This window comes from Chiloscyllium plagiosum, unplaced genomic scaffold, assembly GCF_037043375.1.
Source record: "Chiloscyllium plagiosum isolate Xiang-an unplaced genomic scaffold, Cpla_swu_hap1 HiC_scaffold_2, whole genome shotgun sequence".
NCBI classification, from domain to species: Eukaryota; Metazoa; Chordata; class Chondrichthyes; order Orectolobiformes; family Hemiscylliidae; genus Chiloscyllium; species Chiloscyllium plagiosum.
In genome coordinates, this window is record NW_028270140.1 from 4,993,007 (window position 1) to 5,014,604 (window position 21,598).

General features: G+C 48.6%; 1 protein-coding gene across 3 annotated transcripts in view; it reads left to right on the plus strand.

The window, feature by feature from the left end:
* Nucleotides 1-426: 426 nt before the first annotated feature.
* Nucleotides 427-21,598, plus strand: part of LOC122564005 (SWI/SNF related BAF chromatin remodeling complex subunit ATPase 2) — a 131,306-nt gene continuing 110,134 nt past the window's right edge. For 2 of the 3 annotated variants that reach the window (XM_043718430.2, XM_043718458.2), the window contains exons 1-2: nucleotides 427-605; nucleotides 18,010-18,271. In XM_043718430.2, the coding sequence (XP_043574365.1) occupies nucleotides 18,044-18,271 (228 nt within the window). In that variant the 5' untranslated portion in view covers nucleotides 427-605; nucleotides 18,010-18,043. Of the gene's footprint in view, nucleotides 606-1,071; nucleotides 1,227-18,009; nucleotides 18,272-21,598 lie in introns of those variants that run through there. The other variant, XM_043718440.2, reaches the window with a different exon arrangement.

Below are 21,598 nucleotides of genomic sequence, written 5' to 3' on the forward strand. Positions count from 1 at the left end.
AAATAATAGATAGGTAATAGGTTTTAACTTTGTAACACAATTTTTTTACTTTGCATTAAGGGATGTGGGCCAAGGTAGATATATGGAGTTTAAGACAACAGATCAGCATTGTCTCATTGATTGTTGGAATAGGGTGAATGGCCTAATCCTGATCCTAGATAGTCATAAGTCAGGAGGGTTAAAAATAAGGACTCAAAGGAGGGAAAGAGGAGAGGATGGATTTTTTTTTCACGTTTGTGCTTGTTTTAACCCATATAAAACTTCTGGTATTTTCTGAACAAATGCAGGGTTTGTGGGATTTGATGAAATGATTAGTGTTGTAAGTACAGTAACCAATGAAGTTAGAGTGTGGAGGTGGGATTTCCTGTTGTTGGTGAGTTAGAGAAACTAATCAAATAGAAGGAAGAGGATTGAAGGAAAAGGCAAGTTGATGGCTGTCACTTCACCAATGAGAACAACTCTTTGCCACTCAATTATAGGAAAAAAAGTCCTCAAAAAAAGGTTACAATATATAAAAAAATAATAAATATATAAGTAAAAGCGCCCCCAACTGTTTTCACAAATTCCGATGCCCTGGAGTGAGTCAGTTAATGCAATATTGAAGGGTAAGATCTCCATGTATTTTACAGTTTTAATTTAATTCTCTGTTTTTTAGAAACACGCTAAAACTGTTGCAGTTTTAACCTTTTTTTGCACTTTCTGAGACCGACATGGATTTTCTTTTGGCGGGGTCGGTGCTGGCTTTCTGAAGCTGGCCACTCGCTAACTTGGCGAATGGGGGCTGAGTGCTGCGGCTCGGAGCTCGGGGCTGGGGCCACGGCGGCTCGCAGCTCGGGGCTGGGGCCACGGCGGCTCGCAGCTCGGGGCTGGGGCCACGGCGGCTCGCAGCTCGGGGCTGGGGCCACGGCGGCTCGCAGCTCGGGGCTGGGGCCACGACGGCTCGCAGCTCGGGGCTGGGGCCACGGCGGCTCGGAGCTCGGGGCTGGGGCCACGGCGGCTCGGAGCTCGGGGCTGGGGCCACGGCGGCTCGGGGCTGGGGCCACGGCGGCTCGGGGCTGGGGCCACGGCGGCTCGGAGCTCGGGGCTGGGGCCACGGCGGCTCGGAGCTCGGGGCTGGGGCAGTGCCTCCCGCTCTCCCCGCGGCAGGAGCCGCGCTTTTCTCCGGGTCTGTTTCCGCCTCGGGGCCGGGGCCTGACTCGTGGCCGCCCTCTCTGCCGCTGCCGCAGGTGAGTGGATCCTGTCGGCGGCCCCGGCCCCGGGGACTCTCGGTGGTTCGGGCGGGTCTCGGGTCTCGGGTCGCCCTCTGTCCCGGGAGCGGGGACGGCTCCGTGTTCACGGAAGGTTCCCGCCCGAGGCCTGCTCCCGCCTCAGTGAGTGACAGGCCCCGGCACTCTCACCGCAACCACTCTCCACACCCCCCCCACAACCTCACCCCTCACCCCCCGCTCACCCCACACCCCTCACCCCCCGCTCCCCCCCCACAACCTCACCCCACCCCCACACCCCCCGCTCACCCTCACCCCCCCACAACCTCTACCCCCCCACACAACCTCACTCCCCTCACCCCTCACCCTCACCCCCCCTCACCCTCACCCCCCCCCCACAATCTCCCCCCCCACAATCTCACCAACCCCCCCAAATCTCCCCCCAATCTACCCACCCCCCAATCTCGCCCCCCAATCTCGCCCCCCAATCTCCCCCCCCCAATCTCCCCCCCCCCAATCTCCCCCCCCCCAATCTCCCCCCCCCCAATCTCCCCCCCCCCCAATCTCCCCCCCCCCCAATCTCCCCCCCCCAATCTCCCCCCCCCATCTCTCCCCCCCCCAATCTCTCCCCCCCCCAATCTCTCCCCCCCCCAATCTCTCCCCCCCCAATCTCTCCCCCCCCCAATCTCCCCCCCCAATCTCCAATCTCCCCCCCCAATCTCCAATCTCCCCCCCCAATCTCCCCCCCCCACAATCTCCCCCCCCACAATCTCCCCCCCCACAATCTCCCACCCCCCACAATCTCCCACCCCCCACAATCTCCCCCCCCCACAATCTCCCCCCCCCACAATCTCCCCCCCCCACAATCTCCCCCCCCCCCACAATCTCCCCCCCCACAATCTCCCCCCCCCACAATCTCCCCCCCCCCACAATCTCCCCCCCCACAATCTCCCCCCCCCCACAATCTCCCCCCCCCACAATCTCCCCCCCCCCACAATCTCCCCCCCCCCACAATCTCCCCCCCCCCCACAATCTCCCCCCCCCCCACAATCTCCCCCCCCCCACAATCTCCCCCCCCCCACAATCTCCCCCCCCCACAATCTCCCCCCCCCCACAATCTCCCCCCCCACAATCTCCCCCCCCCACAATCTCCCCCCCCCACAATCTCCCCCCCCCACAATCTCCCCCCCCCACAATCTCCCCCCCCCCACAATCTCCCCCCCCCCACAATCTCCCCCCCCCCACAATCTCCCCCCCCCACAATCTCCCCCCCCCACAATCTCCCCCCCCCCACAATCTCCCCCCCCCCACAATCTCCCCCCCCCACAATCTCCCAAACCCCTCACAACCTCACCGCAACCCCACAACCTCACCCCACCCCCTCACACCCACCCCCTACACAACCCCCACGACCCCCTACAACCTCACCCCCACCCCCCCCACAACCTCCCCCCCCCACATCCCCCCACCACACAACCTCTTCCCCCCCCCCCCACCCCACAACCTCACCCCCCCGCACCCCACAACCTCACCCCCCCCCACAACCTCCACCCTCCCACATCCCCACAACCTCCACCCTCCCTTCGCCCCACTACCTCCACCCCCCCTTTCGCCTCACTACCTCCACCCCCCCTTCGCCCCACTACCTTCACCCCCCCTTCGCCCCACTACCTCCACCCCCCCCTTCGCCCCACTACCTCCACCCCCCCTTCGCCCCACTACCTCCACCCCCCCTTCGCCCCCCTAGCTCCACCCCCTCTTTGCCCCCCCACCTCCAACCCCCCTTTGCCCCCCCACCTCCAACCCCCCTTTGCCCCCCCTACCTCCAACCCCCCTTTGCCCCCCCTACCTCCAACCCCCCTTCGCCGCACAGCCTCCACCCCCCCTTCGCCCCACTACCTCCACCCCTCCTTCGCCCCACTACCTCCACCCCCCCACGACCTCACCCCCTGCCCCTTGCTCCCACAGACTAAGCTCCCCCCTCCCAGTCTCGCCCGCACCCCGCAGTCTTGCCCCCACCCCGCAGTCTCTCCCCCCAGTCTCTCCCCCCACTCCTCCCAGTCTCTCCCCCCACTCCTCCCAGTCTCTCCCCCCACTCCCCCCAGTCTCTCCCCCCACTCCCCCCAGTCTCTCCCCCCACTCCCCCCAGTCTCTCCCCCCACTCCCCCCAGTCTCTCCCCCCACTCCCCCCAGTCTCTCCCCCCACCTTCGCCCCACTACCTCCACCCCCCCACGACCTCACCCCCTGCCCCTTGCTCCCACAGACTAACCGGCCCCCCCCAGGCTAAGCTCCCCCCTCCCAGTCTCGCCCCCACCCCGCAGTCTCTCCCCCCAGTCTCTCCCCCCCCCCTCCCCCCAGTCTCTCCCCCCCCTCCCCCCAGTCTCTCCCCCCACTCCCCCCAGTCTCTCCCCCCACTCCCCCCAGTCTCTCCCCCCACTCCCCCCAGTCTCTCCCCCCACCTTCGCCCCACTACCTCCACCCCCCCACGACCTCACCCCCTGCCCCTTGCTCCCACAGACTAACCTGACCCCCACAGGCTAAGCTCTCCCCTCCCAGTCTTGCCCCCACCCCGCAATCTTGCCCCCACCCCGCAGTCTCGCCCCCACCCCGCAGTCTCTCCCCCCAGTCTCTCCCCCCACTCCCCCCAGTCTCTCCCCCCACTCCCCCCAGTCTCTCCCCCCACTCCCCCCAGTCTCTCCCCCCACTCCCCCCAGTCTCTCCCCCCACTCCACCCAGTCTCTCCCCCCACTCCACCCAGTCTCTCCCCCCAGTCTCTCCCCCCACTCCCCCCAGTCTCTCCCCCCACTCCCCCCAGTCTCTCCCCCCACTCCCCCCAGTCTCTCCCCCCACTCCCCCCAGTCTCTCCCCCCACTCCCCCCAGTCTCTCCCCCCACTCCCCCCAGTCTCTCCCCCCACTCCCCCCAGTCTCTCCCCCCACTCCCCCCAGTCTCTCCCCCCACTCCCCCCAGTCTCTCCCCCCACTCCCCCCAGTCTCTCCCCCCACTCCCCCCAGTCTCTCCCCCCACTCCCCCCAGTCTCTCCCCCCACTCCTCCCAGTCTCTCCCCCCACTCCTCCCAGTCTCTCCCCCCACTCCTCCCAGTCTCTCCCCCCACTCCCCCCAGTCTCTCCCCCCACTCCCCCCAGTCTCTCCCCCCACTCCCCCCAGTCTCTCCCCCCACTCCCCCCAGTCTCTCCCCCCACTCCCCCCAGTCTCTCCCCCCACTCCCCCCACTCTCTCCCCCCACTCTCTCCCCCCACTCCCCCCACTCTCTCCCCCCACTCCCCCCACTCTCTCCCCCCACTCCCCCCACACTCTCCCCCCACTCTCTCCCCCCACTCCCCCCACTCTCTCCCCCCACTCCCCCCAGTCTCTCCCCCCACTCCCCCCAGTCTCTCCCCCCAGTCTCTCCCCCCAGTCTCTCCCCCCAGTCTCTCCCCCCAGTCTCTCCCCCCAGTCTCTCCCCCCAGTCTCTCCCCCCAGTCTCTCCCCCTCAGTCCCCCCCCCAGTCTTCTCCCCCCCCCCCAGTCTTCTCCCCCCCCCCAGTCTTCTCCCCCCCCCCTCAGTCTTCCCCCCCCCTCAGTCTTCCCCCCCCCTCAGTCTTCCCCCCCCCCTCAGTCTTCCCCCCCCCCTCAGTCTTCCCCCCCCCCTCAGTCTTCCCCCCCCCCTCAGTCTTCCCCCCCCCCTCAGTCTTCCCCCCCCCCTCAGTCTTCCCCCCCCCCTCAGTCTTCCCCCCCCCTCAGTCTTCCCCCCCCCCTCAGTCTTCCCCCCCCCCTCAGTCTTCCCCCCCCCCCTCAGTCTTCCCCCCCCCCCCTCAGTCTTCCCCCCCCTCAGTCTTCCCTCCCCCCCCCAGTCTTCCCCCCCCTCAGTCTTCCCCTCCCCAGTCTTCCCCCCCCTCCCCAGTCTTCCCCCCCCCACTCCCCTCAATCTTCCCCCCCCCCACTCTCCTCAGTCTTCCCCCCCCCCACTCCCCTCAGTCTTCCCCCCCCCCACTCCCCTCAGTCTTCCCCCCCCCCACTCCCCTCAGTCTTCCCCCCCCCCACTCCCCTCAGTCTTCCCCCCCCCCCCACTCCCCTCAGTCTTCCCCCCCCCACTCCCCTCAGTCTTCCCCCCCCCACTCCCCTCAGTCTTCCCCCCCCCACTCCCCTCAGTCTTCCCCCCCCCCACTCCCCTCAGTCTCCCCCCCCCCCCACTCCCCTCAGTCTCCCCCCCCCCCACTCCCCTCAGTCTCCCCCCCCACTCCCCTCAGTCTCCCCCCCCCTCCCCTCAGTCTTCCCCCCCCCCCACTCCCCTCAGTCTTCCTCCCCCCCACTCCCCTCAGTCTTCCCCCCCCACTCCCCTCAGTCTTCCCCCCCCCACTCCCCTCAGTCTCCCCCCCCCACCCCCACTCCCCTCAGTCTTCCCCCCCCCCACTCCCCTCAGTCTTCCCCCCCCCCCACTCCCCTCAGTCTTCCCCCCCCCACTCCCCTCAGTCTTCCCCCCCCCACTCCCCTCAGTCTTCCCCCCCCCACTCCCCTCAGTCTTCCCCCCCCCCACTCCCCTCAGTCTTCCCCCCCCCACTCCCCTCAGTCTTCCCCCCCCCCACTCCCCTCAGTCTTCCCCCCCCCCACTCCCCTCAGTCTCCCCCCCCCCACTCCCCTCAGTCTTCCCCCCCCTCCCCTCAGTCTTCTCTCCCCCCCCCTCAGTCTCCCCCCCCCCTCCCCTCAGTCTCCCACCCCCCTCCCCTCAGCCTCCCCCCCCTCCCCTCAGTCTCCCCCCTCACCCCCCCTCCCCTCAGTCTCCCCCCCCCACCCCCACTCCCCTCAGTCTCCCTCCCCCACCCCCCCTCCCCTCAGTCTCCCACCCGCCACCCCCCCTCCCCTCAGTTCCCCCCCCCCACAGTCTCCCCTCCCCTCAGTCTCCCCCCCCACTCCCCCTCCCCTCAGTCTCCCCCCCCCAGTCTCCCCCCCCCCCCCACCCCCCCTCCCCTCAGTCTCCCCCCCCCTCCCCCCTCCCCTCAGTCTCCCCCCCCACCCCCCCCTCCCCTCAGTCTCCCCCCCCACCCCCCCTCCCCTCAGTCTCCCCCCCCACCCCCCCCTCCCCTCAGTCTTCCCCCCCCCTCCCCTCAGTCTTCCCCCCCCCTCCCCTCAGTCTTCCCCCCCCTCCCCTCAGTCTCCCCACCCCCCACCCCCCCCTCCCCTCAGTCTCCCCCACCCCCCCTCCCCTCAGTCTCCCCCTCCCCTCAGTCTCCCCCCCCCACCCCCCCTCCCCTCAGTCTCCCCCCCCCACCCCCCCTCCCCTCAGTCTCCCCCCCCCCACCCCCCCTCCCCTCAGTCTCCCCCCCCCCACCCACCCTCCCCTCAGTCTCCCCCCCCCCCCCCCACCCTCCCCTCAGTCTCCCCCCCCCCCCACCCCCCTCCCCTCAGTCTCCCCCCCCCCCACCCCCCCTCCCCTCAGTCTCCCCCCCACACCCCCACCCCTCAGTCTCCCACCCCTCAGTCTCCCACCCCTCAGTCTCCCACCCCCCCCTCCCCTCCCCTCCCCTCAGTCTCCCCCTCCCAGTCCCTCCTCCCTACCTTTTATCTTAGCCTGCTGGACAAACTTTCCTCATTCCTGAGGAAGGGCATATGCCCGAAACGTCAATTCTCCTGTACCCTGGATGCTGCCTGACCTGCTGCGCTTTTCCAGCAACACATTTTCACCCCCCCACTCCCTTCAGTCTTCCCCCATTCCCCTCATCCACACACTCCCCTCACCCCCCCCGTCTCACCACCTCACTCCCTGCAGCCTCGCCCTCGCACCACCCCGCCTCACCCTCACGCCCCAGCTTTGCCGTTTCGCCCTCGAGCGCCGCCCCACTCCTGTGTGTGTCTGTCTGCCTGTCTCTGTGTCTCTCTCTCTCTCCCCGTCATGTTTGGGCCTGTCCAGGGAACAGTTGCTTCCCTGAGATTGGAGTTTAAAGCAGCAGCTGGGCCTGAGCTCCCATCCTTGGCACCTGCTGCTGACTTTCTGGCTCAGTCAAGCAGTATTTCTCCCCATCTTCCAGATCCCTCCTCCCTTTTGAGACTGTTTTGTGCTGCTCTTTCTGTGGGGTCTGCTCAAAGGGAAACTTGAGTCTAATTGCAAAATATCTATAAACGTACAAAAGATCAAATGCTGTTAATCAGGTGAGCAGTATTTTTGACAGTGATGTTTTGGGTTTGAAGAATATAACGTAAGGAAAAGTCATTGTAAAGTTCTGCTGAGCATGTGGTGTGCCGTATAAAATATTTTGCTGCAACACAGACTAAATGACATGGTGGGGGTGGGGAGGAATGGATGAAGCAGATGGAAGAGTAACTTACCTGCAAAACAGCAGTGATACTGCTGTTTTGTTTTACATTTGCATATAATCCATATTTGTGAAAGTGAATTTCAAAAACATTTATATCCACGTTCAATATCCATGCTAAGTATGATAAAAATCTGGCAGTGAGTTTACATTTCAGTTTTCAGTGGTGATGGTCATAAATCATGGGAGTCTGTTTTCTATGGCTCATACTTAGCAGTTGCATTTGGTTCATCAATTGTGTATACTACTGATGAATCTGTGGTGAAAAGGACGATAATGTAATCTCATTCTGTGAAATATACTATGGTGCTTGACAGTCAATGAATTAATTCTTTCTAACGAAGTACAATATTGGATGCTGCAATGCTGCAGCTGGTAACCTGCCTTAGCATTGTTTTTCTCTTGATTTTTATTATTTATTCATCCTGCATTCCTGCTTTTTGTCCTGTGGGCCAATTATGTGCATACCAGGAGCCTTGGAGATCAGATGTAAAGTTTAATTTTGTGTTCCAATTAATTTGCATATCTTAAATTGCTGATGTAAATGGATCTCGTCCTCCTTGTTGAGGATTTATCCACCAACAAGCTAATAATGCTAAGATTGACATTTTCAAAACCTTCCGGTGCCACAAAGTAAAAATGGGAGAAATCAGGAGAGTATATAGGAAATGTGAGTACTTAAGTGGCTTCATCCTTATTGGCCAGAATGCTCAGCTTGGCGGTTGGAAGCGCCCTACTATTTTATTAAAAATGTTAGTTTTATTATATGCGGAGGCTGCAATTCAGTAGAGAGAGAGAAGGTTGAATTTTGCATATTTCAGTCAGCAGGTTTTTGATTATTACAATTGGGTTTGATCTGCCATTAATTTTTAAATATTGCAGATCTTGCCAGGATGGGGCTGTAACCTTCATTTTCAGTAGCTGTCACAAATGGAGAGTAGGACTTGTATAAAATGATGACACATCCCTCCTCATAAAATGGCTATTATGTCTGAATATCAGGTTGCAGAGAAAATCTTACAAAAAAGGAATTGCAAACAATGCTATAGTGTAGAAACAAGTTAACAAATCTTTGCAGCTAACAGACAGAATTCCGATGGTGCCTTTCAGATTTTTCTGACTGTAATATTTTGATTTTTGTCATTTTATATAAGCTTCCACTGTAAGAAGCTTACTGTGCTCCAGAGGTTTATAGTATGATTGTGTGCCCACTGGTCTATTGGACCAGTTTAATTCTATCTATAACTTACTGCAATATTATCTTTGCTATTTTTAAAAATAAATTAGATTTAAAGTAATAACACAGAGACAACCTGGAGTCTGTTCCAGGATTTCCTCCAGCAGTTTAATCAGTTTCAAACCAATTTAGTGGTTAAAAATTTATTCAAACTTAGATGTTATTCTAGCTACTGTATCCTGCTGTTCAGGACAATTATAACATTTCATCTGCAGTACGATGAGACAAAAAATGAAATACTGTACACCAAGAACTAAAGATAAAGATAGTTAAACAACTTTGGGAATTTCTTAGGTAATATGCCATCTGAGGCTGATAAATCTGTGCTGCATTCTAGTGCTTCAAGAAAGTGTGTAAAGCAGGGCTTCCAAACCTTTTCACGCTATGATCCTGTTTTGAAGCTTGACAGTTGTTATGATTCTGTGGTAACTGTATAAAACATTGGTTATGGTGCAGCTAAAAGTATTGTTTTCAGTTCCGGTTTCCATGTTATGGAAGAAATATGGAAGGGATGCAGAAGAAACTTACCAGGATGTTGCCTGGACTGGTGAGTTTTGGTTATGAAGGAAGATTGGATGTACTAGGGTTGTATTCCTGGGAGCAGAGAAAGAACATGTTTGAGATGTATAAAATTATGAAAGGGACAGACAGGGTGGATGGGAGGGAACATTTTCGCTTGATGGAGCGATCAATGACCAGTGGGCATGGATTTAAGGTGAGGGGTAGGAGGTCTGGAGGGGCTGCAAGGAAAGAAAAATCACCCAGAGTATGGCAGGAATTTTGAACTCATTGCCTGTAATGGTATTAGAAGCAGAAATCCTCATCTTTTAAGAAATATTTAGTTGTGCCCCTGCAATGCTAAGATATTCAAGGCTAAATGCTGAAAAATGAGATTAGAATCATCAGGTTTTTTTTGTCTTTGACCAATGGAAACTGGACAGGTCAAAGGGTCTTTTTCTGTGCTTCGGACGTCAACAACTCTACAACTATGATGAAGAGCTGAAAGTAGGGTTGGGAGACTGTTCGTCCCAGTTTAGAAACCTTTTCCTAAAAACGTTTTTTTTGTGTTACTTGAACAATTGTTTCAGTAATATTTCACCTTGGCTTTAAAACGGTAGCGTATTCTCACTCTGATTTTGCAGCATTGTGCCAAGGCGAGTCGTAGTTACAATCAGTTCTAAAGAAGGGTCACTGGACATGAAATGTTTAACTGTGCTTTCTCTCACAGATGTTGCTAGACCTGCTGAGTTTCTCCAGCAATTAGATTTATGAGATGTACAGCACGGAAACAGACCCTGCAACCTGTCCATGCTGACCAGATATCCCAACCCAATCTAGTCCCACCTGCCAGCACCCAGCCCATATCCCTCCAAACCCTTCCTATTCATGTACCCATCAGCTACCTTTTAAATGTTGCAATTGTACCAGCCTCCACCACTTCCTCTGGCAACTCATCCTGTACACGTACCACCCTCTATGTGAAAAAGTTGCCCCCTAGGTCTCTTTTATATCTTTCCCCTCTCACCCTAAACCTATGCCCTCTAGTTCTGTATTCCCCCAACCCCAGGGAAAAGACTTTGCCTATTTACCTGATCCATGCCCCTCATGATTTTATAAACCTCTATGAGGTCACCCCTCAGCCTCCAACGCTCCAGGGAAAACAGCCCTAGCCTATTCAACCTCTCCCTATGCCTCAAATCGTCCAACCCTGGCAACGTCCTTGTAAATCTTTTCTGAACCGTTTCAAGTTTCACAACATTTTTTCCAATAGGAAGGAGACTAGAATTGCACATAATATTCCAACGGTGGCCTAACCAGTGCGAGGACCTGCACCTTTCTTTCTTGCCATTCTTCACTGAGGACACCTGGAAAACTATTACACATATTTGGCAAAACATTTATACAATCTATGTTAATCATTTTATACTGGGAATTACAGCAGGTGTAAAATCTAGCTTTCTTTTATTATAAATGCCTTTGGTACGATAATGACTCTGTGTGCCAACGCCTTTCCTTCATCACTTAGCTCTTTGAACTGTCCACCCTCGAGAAACTTGATACTATCCAAGAGAAAGCAGCATGTTGATTGGCACCACATCCACAAGCATCCACACTCTCCTTCACCACTACTCAGTAGTAGCAGTGTGTGTACTATCTACAAGATACACTGCAAAAATTTACCAAAGATCCTCAGGTAGCACTTTCCAAACTGACAACCACTTCCATCTAGAAGGACAAAGGCAGCAGATACATGGACATGCCACCCCCTTCAAGTTCCTCTTCAAGCCACTCATTCTGACTTGGAAATATATCGCCATTTCTTCACTGTCGCTGGGTCAGAATCCTGGAAATCCCTCTCTAAGGGCATTGTAGGTCAACCCACAGTAGGTGGACTTCAGCAGTTCAAGAAGGCAGCTCAGTGCCATCTTCTCATGGGCAACTAGGGACGGGCAATAAATGCTGGTCAGATAGTGATGCATCTTACAAATGAATTTAAAAATACTTGGTTCTACTGTTGCTGGTTTGATATTAGTTAGAAGATTGATTGCTTCTCTTTCCACCTGTGTATATTTACCTACAAAGTATCCCTAGGAGCCATCTTTGATCCTCCATTTTTCTTTATTTATAGGGAGAGTCATGTTGACATTATTAATTGCCAAGTATTTATCTTCCATGTGTGTCCACATGATACCCAACTCACCTCCCACCAGCTTTTACAAACTCCTTTGGAGAAGCAAACAAACATGTGACAATATGTAGTTTAAGGAGAGTCTACATTTTCTTCTACATTAATAGAGGAAAAGAATAAACACACCTTTTCCCATTGACTATTTGGCCATTGTCTGATGGTGAATCAGAGTGCGTCTGCTTTCTGTTCAACTCCATGTCAGTTCTATCATATATAGTGTCGACTGTGATCTCTTACATTGCTGCTAAAGTCACATTACATGCCTTTTGTCAACTTCAGTGTTGATTACTACTCCTCTGATCTTGCTGGTTTGCTTCGTAAACTTAAAATTACCAAAACCTCTGCAGTTATCCTGCTTGCTTGTTATTAAGCCTTACTGACCAACACTAGTTCAAGTTTCTGTGCCTCGATTATTAAATACTTGTACTTGTCTTCGTTTACTTTCATCCCTTATTTTGTACTGTGCCTATTGTTACAAAAATTGCTTGCTGTATTGGTCCTGCTGTCACATTTGCTCTTTCAGCCTTTAATTTATTTTACCTAAGATCTCTTGAAAATGTACATTTACAACTAAGTTTCTGGCTTCCTCTGCTACTCATGCCTACTTATGCACTCCTGTCTTTGTGAAACTTTTCATCAAGTCTGTATGCAAATATAAATTCTTGTTGATTTGCATTGCAGTGATACTGAGCACAATACTGTAATGCTTAGAAGTTTATGAATTATGAGCAGACGTAGACAATTCAGCCCTTACTCTGCCATTTATGTTTTAAATTCCACATTCCCATCCATTCCCAAAAGCCTTTAATACCCTTGCACAACAAGAATCTATCTACCTCGCTGTTTAAAAATATTCAATGACCCCACTTGCAACACTTTCTGAGGCAGAGTTGCACAATATCTGAGAGAAAAAAATTCCCCTCACATCTCCATCTCCTAAATGACAACACTAATTTTAAAAGAGAATCCCTTGGTTGTGGACTCATTCACAAGACTAACTATCCTTTCCACATCTACCGTGTCAAGACCATTCAGGAAAATTTAGATCAAATCTCCCCTCACTTGATAAAACTCTACTGACAGCTAGCCCAACCAGTGCAATCTTTCCTCATTAAGACAGTCTACTTATTTCAGTTATTAACTTTGTAAAGAGACAAGAACTTAATACTTCAAGCTACTTCATTAGAGCTGTTAGTTAGTACAATTAAACCAAGAGAGTGGAATTCTCTGCCACAGAAAGTGGTTGAACCCAAAACGCTCGATATTTCAAGGAGTTGGAGGATATTGTTCGGGCTAAACGAATGAAAGGATATGGGGGTGAAACTAGGAACAGGGTACTGAACTGGATGAACAACCTTGGTCACATATGGCGGAGCAGGCTTGAAGGGCACAACAGCCCAATGCACTTGTTTTCTTTGTTTCTATTTACTGTTTTCCTTTTAAGTGTTTAATTTTGGCTTTGTGGAGTTAGCCTTGCAGCACAGAAACCAATCCTTCAGTCCAACTAGTCCACACCAACCAAGTTCCCGAACTAAACTAGCCCCACTTACTTATGTTTGGCTCATATGCCTCCAAAGCTTTCTTTCATGTACTTATCCAAATATCTTTTCAATGTTGTAAACTTAAAATTACCAAAACCTCTGCAGTTATCCTGCTTGCTTGTTATTAAGCCTTACTGACCAACACTAGTTCAAGTTTCTGTGCCTCGATTATTAAATACTTGTACTTGTCTTCGTTTACTTTCATCCCTTATTTTGTACTGTGCCTATTGTTACAAAAATTGCTTGCTGTGTTGGTCCTGCTGTCACATTTGCTCTTTCAGCCTTTAATTTATTTTACCTAAGATCTCTTGAAAATGTACATTTACAACTAAGTTTCTGGCTTCTTCTGCTACTCATGCCTACTTATGCACTCCTGTCTTTGTGAAACTTTTCATCAAGTCCGTATGCAAATATAATCCAGCACTTCCTCTGGCAGTTCATTCTACATACCAACTCTGCTTTTTTAAAAAAAAGAGTTACCCCACGTGTTTTTAAAAGCTTTCTCCTCTCATATTAACGACGTGCCCCCAGTTTTGAATTCACCCACTATAGGGAAAAGGCCCTTGCAATTCACTTTATCTGTGCCCCTCATGATCTTACAAAGATCAAAAAGGTCACCCCTCAACCATCTATGCCCCAGTGAAAGAAGTCCAAACCTATCCAGCCTGTTTTTATAACTTAAACCCTCCATTCCCGTTAACGTCCTGGTATATATTTTCTGAACCCTCGCCAATTTAAAACTCTCCTTCCTATAACAGGGTGACCAGAACAGCGCACAGTTCTCCAGAAGAGGCCTCACTAACATCCATAAGACACTGGAACAGAAATTAGGCCATTCAGCCAATCGAGAATGCTCTGCCATCCAGTCATGGCTGATAAGTTTCTCAACCCCATTCTCCTGCTTTCTCTCTGTCACCCTTGATCCTCTTGATACTCAAGAACCTATCTATCTCTGTCTTAAATACAGAGGAACCTCAATTATTTCATTTGGATAATTGATTATTCGGATAATCGATTTGACCTTAAACAAGGGAAGCCATATGATCTAATTTACCGGAGAGCTTGTTTAAATCTATAAATTTGAGGAAGCTGCCATTTAAAAAAACTAATTTTTGCATTTTGCAAATTGCAGCTTAAACTGAGAAGGACTAAACCATTGCATAAATATATGAAATCCCAGCATGCAGCAAGGTCCTGAACAGCTTCTACCATCACAAGAGCATTTATCAGTTTCTACTGAACTCAGTGTCGCGATAGAAAGATAGAAGCACCGCATCATGCATGTGTTGATTTTCTCTGCCATTTTTTTCCATGAATTGACAGGAATAAAGCAAAGGGCTATGTAACTGATCCTTATGTTAAAAAAATCCAGATGCTGTTGCTTGAAGTTCTTGTGTGTCTTTGTTTTTGCCAGTGTTTTCACATGTTCTTCAGTACAGGTAATCCAAATATACTTACCTCTTTGATGTAATGTTTTTATGGGACCTTGAGATCTTATTCAGATAATCGGAAATTCAGATAATTGATATTTGGATAATCGAGGTTCCCCTGTATACTCTGATGTCCTGTCCAATCTCAACATGACGTCCTATACTCAGATGTCTCAGTAGTGAAGGCAAGCATATTAAATACCTTATTCATCACCCTGTCTACCTGTGGTGCAAATTTCAAAGAATTATGTACATGAACCCCCAGGCGAGTCTGCTCTCCAACACTATCCAGGGCCCTACCATTAACTGTGTAAGTCTTGTCCTTGTTTGTTTTACGAAAATGCATTACCTCACGTTTATCCAAATTAAACTCCCATCTGCCACTCCTCAGCCCATTGACCCAATTGATCAAGATCTCTCTAATCTTAGATCACCTTTTTCACCATCCACTATATCACCAAATTCTGATGTTATCCACAATCTTATTTACCGTGCTTCCTATATTCTCACCCAAAGTGTTTTTTATAAATGACAGACAAAAGTGGAACATCCTTCCTGGTGGAAGGCTTTTGCCCGAAACGTTGATTTTCCTGCTCCTCTGATGCTGCCTGACCTGCTGTGCTTTTCCAGCACCTCACTCGTGACACTAATCTCCAGCATCTGCAGTCCTCACCTGCTCCTAAACATGGAACATCGCTGGTCCCAGGTCTCCAGTCAGTAAAACAACCCTCCACCGCCACCCTGTCTCCTGTTGCCAAGCTCACCCTGAATCCCATGTGTTGAGAGTGTGGTGCTAATTAGTCCTTGCCTGTTCAGCTGCATGTAAATCTTATTTCTCAGAATCGCGGAGTTTGATGATGGTCTAAATAATAGAGATGAATTTGGGTCAATGGAGCTGAGCAAGGGAATTCCAAAAGGTTGGCAAGACGGCTACATATGTACTTGATAACAGTGAGACACAACGAGGGATTAGAGTCAATAGAATTTGAGTTCTCATTGGGCTGTCAAGGGTGAATAAAGTTGCAGACAGAGGGAAAGGCAAGGCTGTGAAGAGAATGAAATCAGATAATGGTTCACATTCAAGGAGTTAATTTGTTTTTGAGTCAGATGATCGTAGGCTAAAGGATTTAGGATCTGTAAGTAATGTAGTTTGTTGTTTTAGGGCTTTGTACTTTGGAAATAGAGAGTTCAGATTTTTCGGGTGAGAGGTTAAGCTGATTCCCTGCTTGCCTTTTTCAGAATAATGCAGGTGGTAATATTTATGGCAAGTGGCCCCTCTAGTGTCCTGGCCAAAGCAAATTAATTTCTGTCCTTTCAGGTTGTCAGACTTTGGCACAAACCACTAACTTGTATCCAATGAGACAGCTGTGATTAGGCCTCAGTGTAATTCAGTGGCTGTAAAATACTTGGAATTGTTTTAGGATTTGAAGACAGTGTAGAAATAGAACTTCTGATTATTTTTCAAAAGTAGAAAATAAGATGGAAGTTTGAGTCAATTAAGAAAGTCAAACTCCATATCTACCCTCATTTAGCAAAATATAATGGGAGACATTTTCTTTGGTTAATCCTTTATGAATTCTGATATTCTGAATCTATTTTGCCCGGATTATCCTAACAAAGGAAGCTAAAACAGTTGGTTTGAACAGTTGTAGCTTTGGGTTTGAGGCACATCAGTGACTGTCACTCAAACATGCCAAGTACTGAAAGTGCACAGTTTTTCACTGCAACAGCTGGTGGTTCAGGGATAAGGGCTAGGGAACCCTGAGGGAGAGAATTAAACTGGCACCTCAATTTCTTACACTGCAGGAAGTTACTATTCTGTCATTGTAGCTCCCTCCAGAGTAAACACAGAAATCCAAATACATTTTTTCACCTGTTTCTTCACAACTGATACTAGCAAGATTTAATTTCTTATTTTGTCTGATTTTCTTTGAAAGAGATTTTTTAAAGAGTGGCATTAATGGCTGACCAGTAAAAAGGTAGAAATTAAATTGTATGTTTTATACTTGGTGATATCAGCAAATAAACTTATAGTGTTGGGTTCTAGTTTGATGTTCGACAGTTTATAGATGATGTAACTGAACCTTGCAAACTAGTCAACTGTCAATGGTAAAGCCTTTCACCTGCAGCCTGTGTGATTGTTTATTTGTCACCTCACGTTTATTAAAGTTAGTTCATTTCTAGGCTATTTTTATTAATGACTCTTTACGTAAGGGAAAGGAATATTTCATTCTTATCATATACTTTGATGGATGTGAAGTTAAACTACTGTACTTTTTCTCTTTTTGCCAGTCTACCTCACTTCCCATACATTCAGGAATTCAATCTGAAGACCAAACAAATTAACATTTGATTGACTGTTCCTAGTTCCACACCTGAAATAAAATAACTGAATAAAAATCACCATGTACTTGCAGAATGCATTCTCTCTGTGCATCTTTTTAATAGAGATTTTACCAAATAATTGGTGTTTTATTAATTATTATTTGCAGACTATTTGCAAATGCTTGGCACGTGAAGACACAAGTTCCGATTGCACTATTTTGCACTGTGGCACTGTCTGATTCTTGCCCTTGAATCCTATGTGCATCGTGTTTCTCATTTCTTTTGTTTTTACCCTTGTTTCCCTCTCCTGTCTCCCTGAATAACCTTGTAGACTGAAGCCTGTCAACAATGGTGCAGCCTCCTCTGAACAATGCAGTTGTCAATCTCTTGTAATAAGGATGTAAATTTGATTTCATATTCATACTGTAGGCAATATTACGTACTGTTGCACTCTTAAAAAATGTTAAAATCTGCATCAGTCCTTGTTGTTATTGTGCTCAGTCCTTTTATTTTTGGTCTGTTTCAAATTTACACATGGTAAAATGCTTGGGATAATATCAATAAGTAAAGGCCTTTGAGTTCTGGCAGTAATCATGAATACTATGGCTAAAGACATTTTCTAGATTTGCTTTAGCGCATGCCATAGAAAAACAGCTTCTAAAATGATAGCTCTGATATCTTATGCATATAGTATTTTGCTTTTCAGAGATCTGAAATTGTGGGTAGTCTAGCATGAAAGCACAGATGTGGGTATGCATAATTGCATAATGTATGTAAACTGCTGTGCAGTCTTCTATTCTCTGTAGTTTGTGTGTGAATTTATGGAAATCCCAATGACTAAAAATAACATCTTAACACAAGTGGGGGGAAAAAGTCATAGTTGAATACTACACCATGTAAGAAAATGGACACATTAGGCAAATGTAATCTGATCGAGTTGGTGCAAAATGGCAGGTGTAACATTGCTTTTGTCGCCATCTATTTTTCACATTAAGATTTCTTGTGACTAAGCCAGCGATTTATGTGATGGTTGTTACTTTGCAACGGTTCTCGGGACATAGAATCAGGAATCGTTTTGCTAACAACTAGTTCTTTTCATGCAGATGTGTGAACATTTTCCTTTTATTAACTAGGAACGTGCAATGGAAGGAGTTATTTGAAAATATTACTGCGTGCCTTTGAAACCATTGAGTTAATAGTTGGAAGATATTGATAAATTTATTCTCAAAAAGATTATTTTACTTATGTTCAAATATTTGTTCTTTCTAATAGAATTTCTCCAAGATACCAAGCAAAACTGGCATAGATGTCGACTCCTACAGATCCCTCTGGTGGGATGCCCCACCCTGGACCTTCACCAGGCCCAGGTCCATCTCCTGGGCCTATTCTTGGCCCAAGCCCAGGACCAGGACCCTCGCCAGGTTCAGTACATAGTATGATGGGCCCGAGTCCAGGACCGTCAAACGTGACCCATTCAATACCACCCCAGGGTCCGAGTGAGTACCAGCAGGACAGCATGCATCAGATGCACAAGGTAACAATGTCGAAGTAAACTCAAAATTATTAGCTGTGAAATATGTACTAAAACACATAGTATGAGTGATAATTTAAAGCAAATCAATTCCGATAAAGGATTGCATTCCTTGTTTAAACCAAAATTTTCACTCTTGATTTTTGCCAAACCTGTGGTATTTCCAGAATTCTCTGTCCTTATTTGCAAATTTCTGTATTTGTGTTCATTTGTAACTTTTTAGGTTTAGTTGTTAATTTATATGGGTATGTCATAATATAGATTATTGCAGATATTTTGGACAGAGAGTGCACTTAAAAGTTTAAAAAAAAATTCTTTCACATATGGCCCTGGAGCTTTTGCAACGTTGGGATCTTTTGCAGTGTAATTCATCTGAAATTAATTAAACTATCAAAATCAAGGAACTTCAAATGGAAGTTATGTTTAATATTGATTTAAAGCATTTATGTGATTCTATTTTAAAATAATGCAGACACTTGAATAACAAATGAAGGACACCTTAAGGGTCAGACATAATAAACACAGGTAAGGACAGTGCAAAGGTATTAAGTAACTATTTGACATTGGTCTTTGCCCAAAAAGACTAACATGATGGACATTGCATATTTTCTACTTTCTTCTTCTAATATTAAGTCACTTTAAATTGGAAATGTAGAAACATGGAAAATGTGCACAGAGCAGGCTATTTGACCCATCAAGCCTGCTCTACAATACAATATGATCGTGGCATATCATCCAAATTGGAATGTTCCACATTCTGCCCATACACATAAGAAATACATCCAACTTGTTCTTGAAAACATTGAGAGTTTAGGCTTCAATTGCTTTCTGTGGAAGAGCATTTTACAGGTTCACCACTTTCTGGGTGAAGACGCCCCCCCCCCAAAAGTTTCTGTCCTAAATGTCATACCCTGTATTGTTAAATTGTGACCCTTGGTTCTGGGCTCCCTGGTCATCAGGAACATCGTTCCTGCATTTACCCTGTTTAGTCCTGTTAGAATTTTATAACTATGCAGAAAACTCATTCCTGATGAAGCGCTTATGCCTGAAACGTTGATTCTCCTGCTCCTCAGATGCTGCCTGACTTGCTGAGCTTTTCCAGCCCACGCTCCTGACTGCAAAAATATACTCCTAACTGCTCCACTTTTTCATTTTACGTTAGTCATGCCGTCCCAAGAATGAGTCATAATCTTGGTTGTCCTCCTGTAGTTAGAACATCTACTTTCAGCTAAGGAAACTGTACTGCATGCAATGCTCTAAGTATGTTTCACCAAGGGCGTCTATAATTGCAGAATGACATACCCGGTCCTGCTCTCAAATCCTCTCGCTATGAAGGCCAAAGAGCTATTTGTCTTTTTCACAGCATGCTGCACCTGCATGCTTGCTTTCAGCAACTGGTGTTCAAGGGCAATCACATCTCATTGCATCCCTGTTTTTCAAAATCTATTGCAATTCAGATAATCAGCCTTCGTGATGTTGCCATCAAAGTGGATAACCATACGTTTATCCACGTTATACTTCATCTGCCTTGCATTTGTCTACTGACTCAAATTGTCCAAATTAGTGAAACATCTCTGCACCCTCTTCGCAGTTCACCCTCCCGCCTAGCTATATTGTCTGCAAACTTGGAGACGTCACATTTAGTTTCTTCATCTAAATCATTAATACATATATTGCGAATAGCGGTGGTTCAAGCATTGATCCCTGTGGTATTCCAGGTCACTGGCTACCACTTGGAAAATGGCCTGTTTATTCCTGCTCTTGGTTTCCTGTCTGCCAGCCAGTTCTCTATTCTTGCCAGTACACTGTCCCCAATCCGATGTAGTTTAATTTTACGTGCTAATCTCTTAAGCAGATGTTACTGAAAGCCCTCTGAAAGTCCAAGTAAACAATATCCACGGGCTTCTTTTTGATCAACTCTCCTTGCATCCTTGAAAAATTCCAGTAGATTTTTCTAGTATGATTTCCTTTATCAATAATCCACATTGACTGTCTGATCCTGTCACTTTTCGAAGTACTCTGCTGATAAATCTTTTGTAATGAACTCTAGCATTTTTCCTCCTATTGATGTCAGGTCTTCCTGTTTTCTCTACCTCTATTTTAAATAGTGGGTTTATATTTGCTTTCCTCAAATCTATAGAAACTATTTCTGAGTCTATGAAATCTTGAAAGATGACAACCATTGCACTCAATATTTCTCAGGCCACTTCCTTAAGTATTCTGGGAATTTATCAGCCATTAATCCCATTAATTTCCTCAACAGCACTTCCCTACTTACTAAGATTCTTCAGTTCCTCCCTATCGCTAGACCTTGTGTTTTTCAACATCTTTTTGATGTTATTTGTGTCCCCCTTTGTGAAGATGAAACCAAAATATGTGTTTTATTGATCTGTCACCTTTTCAATCTTATGATAAGTTCCTCGATGTCTGACCTAAGGGACCTACATTTTGTCTTAATTATTTTTCTTCATGTTCAAACTGATTGCAAAGATTTCTATAGGTGTGTTCCCCACAAGTTTACTATTATACTCTGTTTATTCCCCCTCTTAATCTATCCCTTTATCTTCCTTTGTCAAAATTTAAACTGCTCCCAATTCTCAGTTCTGCTCTCATTGGCAAATTTGTCCACCCTTTTCTTGAATCTAATATTATCTCTAACTTCCTTCATTAGCCATGGTCAGGCCACCTTTCCTGTTTTATTTTTGTGCCAGACAGGTCTGAACAATTGTATCTCTCCTCTATGCAGTCTGTAAATGTTTGTCATTGTGTAGCCATCACCATTCCTTTTAAGTAATGTTGATCGATCTATCATAGCCAGCTCCCACCTCATACTGTCGTAGTTTCCTTTATTTAGATTCAAGACCCTAGTCTTAGAATCAACTACATCGTTCTGCATCTTAAGGATGAATTCTGTCAATTATAATTGTTGTACCCCAAGAGGCTTTGCGCAGCTAGATTTCTAATTATTCCTTTCTCATTATGCAATACCCCATTCTAGGGTGACCTGTCAATGAGTTAGTTTTCTGGATCAATACATTGAGGCACTATCTCATACACACTCCAGAAATTCCTTCTCTATGGTATGATTAGATTAGATTAGATTACTTACAGTGTGGAAACAGGCCCTTCGGCCCAACAAGTCCACACCGCCCCGCCGAAGCGCAACCCACCCATACCCCTACATTTACCCCTTACCTAACACTATGGGCAATTTAGCATGGCCAGTTCACCTGACCTGCACATCTTTGGACTGTGGGAGGAAACCGGAGCACCCGGAGGAAACCCACGCAGACACGGGGAGAATGTGCAAACTCCACACAGTCAGTCGCC